Genomic DNA, 4,453 nt, shown 5'->3' with positions numbered 1-4,453 from the left:
GAATATATATATATATAATAACATTCTGAAAAAAAAAATGATGAAAATTATCTCCAAACAAACCCTATAGCATTCACCAGGCACTTTGTCATGATAATAACGAAACATTATGTATGTGTGATATCTCTAACTCCAAATAAGCATCCATATGATAATATCTAATAATAAAGCAAGCTAAAAGAAAAATAAAAATAAAACATATTCCAAAACTAAATCAAAAGCTTCAAGCTCCACCTCCACCACTAACAAGCACGTCCTTATAAGGCGTTGATGTCGTACCACCACCACCACCGGCACCATCGGTACGTATCTGTATCGGCATCGGAGCGATGGAAGTTGGCATTGTATCTTCTGACGATTGTCGTCGCCGGCCGCTACCCTCTAAGAGTAAGGGCACCCTACCCTCCCTCTCTCTCATGAGCCTTTCAAGGGCACCCCCTCTAAGGCTCTCTAATCTAACCTTATCCATTTTATGCATTCTGGACACTTTTATCACATTCATTAGGCCTCCAATTAGAAATAAGAGGCTCCCAAATAGGCCCAACCAGGCCCAGCTCCTGCCCTGCATGTTAACAAGATTTTTGTATTAGAATGAGAGATGCTTATTAATTAACTTAACCATAGTTTTTGATTAATTAATCTTAAGGTTGGTGGTGGGCCTTTTCCTCTTATCACCATTTCATATTCTCTAAACTTCTAATTTATTTATTTATTATTATTTTTTTATAATTACATACATGCCACCCGAAACATTGATATTTACAAATTAACCACCGGAAGTTTTAATATTTGAGACAGCATTTGAAAAATGCATAAAAGAGGGTGGTTGATTTGTAAATAAGAAGTTTTGGGTGCCCCTTAGTCTTGCATTTGAGCCCTTTATCAAACAGGGGTCTAAAAGATACTTTATTCAAACTCAATCATAATAATATTTTAATTATTTAAATGAAGTTTTAATATTTGAGACAGCATTTGAAAAATGCATAAAAGAGGGTGGTTGATTTGTAAATAAGAAGTTTTGGGTGCCCCTTTTTTTCTTGCATTTGAGCCCTTAATCCAAACTCAATCATAATAATATTTTAATTATTTAAATAATTTTAAAATAAAAAATAATATGTGATTAATCAATTAACTCTTATGTCACACCCTTCTCAAAAAAATCAAAGACTATAAACTCTAGGGGCATTTACATACATTCCTATATATTTATATATCTAACACCTAAACTTTAGTCTTTTTACATTTATGTCACTCAAATCTTACACATAAAAAATACCATTATTTTCAATTTTAAAGTGTGAAATATACCTTTTTTTTATGTATAGGTAAAGTGGTATATATGTAAAAAACAAAGTTTAGGTGTTAGATATGTAAATACATAGGAATTGAGTGGCATGTATATAAATCTTCCTTAAATTTAAATTAAAATGCTCTAATCCAAGATTTAATCAATTCATATTTTTTGTCTTTCTTAGAGATAATCCAAGAATAAAAAAAAGGGAAATTTACATACTTAGCACACAATTTTTATGTATTTACATATCTCACTCATAAAATTTCATATTTACATACATAGCACTAGAGTAGTGGTATGTGTGTAAATATGAAAGTTTGGGTGGCAGATATGTAAACACATACGGAATTTGTGCAATTTATGTAGATTATGAAAGATCAAAATCTTACCACAAGCTTGAAGGAATGATGTATTTCATATCTGCTGAAAATCCCTCCTAACAAAAACAGGAGACTGCCCATCAGAAATGGAATCTGAACGCTATTCTGCAGAATCTGGAGCAGACCGTTGGACCGCTCGTAAACCTGGCTCAAATTTTGAACCGAACCCAATAGCCAAAAAACCGGTCCGGCTATCAACAGGTTCGTGGCATGCTTCTCCAATCTCCAATTGTAGCTCTCTCTCTCCTTCTGAAATCACACCAACACATTATTCTTAATTCATATAAATTATTTTAAAAAAATCATATGTGTGGTTATATTATAAGTAAAACAATCATAAGTTAATTTATATAGAATTGATTAATCATGCACATTTAAGTAGCCTTTCGCGAGCGACAGCAGAAAGAGCTTCTTAAATCTTTCTCACGATCGGATTTGAAGAAACGAAACGAGGTTTTAGCCTCTTTAAATTATGCTACCAAACACCTCCTTAAGGGGGCATTTGGTACCATACTTTTAATAGGATTTAGTCTTAAATTTAACGTAAATCCAACCAAACACCAAAAAAAAAAAAAAAATAAAAAAAAGGTGGAAAGTTAATGAATCAAATTTTCTTTTGTTCCGTCTTTTTTTCGATGTAAATCGAATTATTACGAGGATTCAAAAGATTTCTTGAAGGGAACACATCATCAATTTTATTGTGATTTATCAGATTTACTAAATTCTATTTATTAATGTAAATCCAAATTGCAGCTAAACATCCCCTAAAATATCTCAATTGCATATTATTTTTTACTCATAAGTAATACTAATCATAAAATAAATTATACGATTTTACCTTTTCAATCAATATTTGATTTAAATTATATCTAATTAAATAAAAATAATTATTATTTTTTAAAAAAATATTTTAAAATATATAAAAATCACATTATATCAGAATAAGACCGAAAAATCATTCAATTTATTTAGAGATTAAGACAGTAATTTTTAATCTAATAATTTTTTTTATCTTATTTTAACATAATTTATTAAGATAACTCAACCTATTTTTTCCTATTCTCTCACAAGGGAAAGAAAGTTTATATGCATACAACCAAAATTTAATATGGTGGCATAAAAGAAACAATAACAGTGATACTTTCGATGAAATTAAACAATTGAGCGGTATAAATGTAAAAATTAATATTTGAATAATAAATATGTAAATAAATTGAAATTATGTGGCATGCATGCAAATGCCCAAATAAAAGAAAAAAAGGCAAAACTTATTATCCAAGATCATAAAACTTGTATTCGTATTCGGTTCGTTTGAAATTTAGTTTGTTTAAGTTTCTGTTCGAAATTGTTTGTGAATTCACTGTTCACGCCAGTTTTGACATTCCTAATATTAATATATATAAATAATATATTATATTAATTATATAACTTATATTATATAAATATATATTATCTATATTAATATATTACTAATATAGTAAATTAATATATTATTATAATTAATTTATTATATATTATAAATTTTAAATTTAATTCTTTCAAATATCATAAATTTTTTTATATATAATTATTTTATATTATTTTATATTTCGAATGATAACAATTCGGACACGAACAAACGAACGCATCACTGTTCATGTTTTGTTCCTTTAACTAACCGAACGAAAGAAATTTGTTTGGGTTTATCTCTTTTACCAACGCTCCATAAAAATAAATGAGGCAATTACACAACAGTCCACCCAAAAATTTTAATTTAAAAATCAACCCCCCTCTCTCTCGTCCATTTCTCAAAATATCACTCAAATATCAAAAAATTCGTGCCAAAACCCCAACCCATATTTTTCATTTTTCTTAAATATTAATATTTCCAATGATCTATATGCAATTATCCCCCCAAACAAAATATTAAATTACCTGAACCATAAAAAGAATGACAGCAACTGCAGTAAGAGCATCGCCGACGATGAGCCACAGAGGAACAGAAATCTCCACAAAAGCCAACTGAGGGTCGAATTCAATCAACGGGATGGAGAAATCAATGCCGATCAAATGAGCAATGAGATCATGAGCGTTGACGATCGCGATCAGAATCAAACCGATGATGATGACGGCGAGACCGGATCTGCCGTCGATTCCCGCCGGGAAAAGCTGCGCGACGAAGCCGGCGAGGAGGAGGACGGCGGCGGCGATGTAGATTCCGGCGTTGATGTATTCCCAGCTGTTTCGGGTTGTGGGCGGGCCGTAAGTGCGGAAGTCTCGCGCCGAGGATAGCTTCGCCATGGATTAGGGTTTGGGTTTGGATTTGGACAAAGGGGTTTTTGCCGATTGGCTAAAGGGGAACTGGGAGAGAGACAGGTGGAGGTGGGGTAATTGTATAGGAGAATGGGGAACTGGGAGAGAGACAGGTGGAGGTGGGGTAACTACGTGGCGGAATGCATGTGCTGAAGGGTAGTGAGCGAAAATATTCGGTCCGTACTCTGGAAAATTTGGAGTCAATGAAATTAAGTCAACACTCAAATTAATTAAAAATGATTAAAAATTTAATTCCCCACCCGTGTATTCGACTAACCCACCTTTTAATCTATTATGCCTCCGTGAATCTGGTCATTTCGCCTTTTGGTCTATTCCGTTGTTCTTCCTTACTGCTCTGCTATGGATCCTTAGAAGCTTCGATCCACCATTTTTGCTCTCGTCGCTGCTCCACGACACTGTGATAGTAATAGTGATGATGGGTTACGAGAAAAATGACGTCTTTGAGACTGAGGTAAGCTTACCTCCC

General features: G+C 32.6%; 1 protein-coding gene across 1 annotated transcript; it reads right to left on the bottom strand.

Annotated features, from left to right (window-relative positions):
- Positions 1-119: 119 nt before the first annotated feature.
- Positions 120-4,014, bottom strand: LOC110022296. Its single transcript, XM_020721166.1, has 3 exons — positions 3,589-4,014; positions 1,684-1,923; positions 120-562 (listed from the first exon to the last, which is right to left on the bottom strand). Exons 1-3 carry the CDS (start codon positions 3,952-3,954, stop codon positions 224-226), a joined length of 945 nt encoding a protein of 314 aa, XP_020576825.1. The 5' UTR covers positions 3,955-4,014; the 3' UTR covers positions 120-223.
- Positions 4,015-4,453: the final 439 nt, after the last annotated feature.

Source organism: Phalaenopsis equestris, unplaced genomic scaffold, assembly GCF_001263595.1.
Source record: "Phalaenopsis equestris unplaced genomic scaffold, ASM126359v1 Scaffold000180, whole genome shotgun sequence".
NCBI lineage: Eukaryota > Viridiplantae > Streptophyta > Magnoliopsida > Asparagales > Orchidaceae > Phalaenopsis > Phalaenopsis equestris.
Note: the sequence above shows the minus strand (reverse complement) of the source record. Positions and strands in the feature narration are given on the sequence as shown.

Excerpts from the sequence above, each read along its gene's own strand:
- LOC110022296 (XM_020721166.1), bottom strand. The coding sequence starts at position 3,954 with ATGGCGAAGCTATCCTCGGCGCGAGACTTCCGCACTTACGGCCCGCCC. Across the intron at positions 1,924-3,588 it reads TCATTCTTTTTATGGTTCAG|AAGGAGAGAGAGAGCTACAA; the intron begins GTAATTTAATAT and ends GTGTGATTTCAG. Across the intron at positions 563-1,683 it reads ATCATTCCTTCAAGCTTGTG|GGCAGGAGCTGGGCCTGGTT; the intron begins GTAAGATTTTGA and ends GTTAACATGCAG.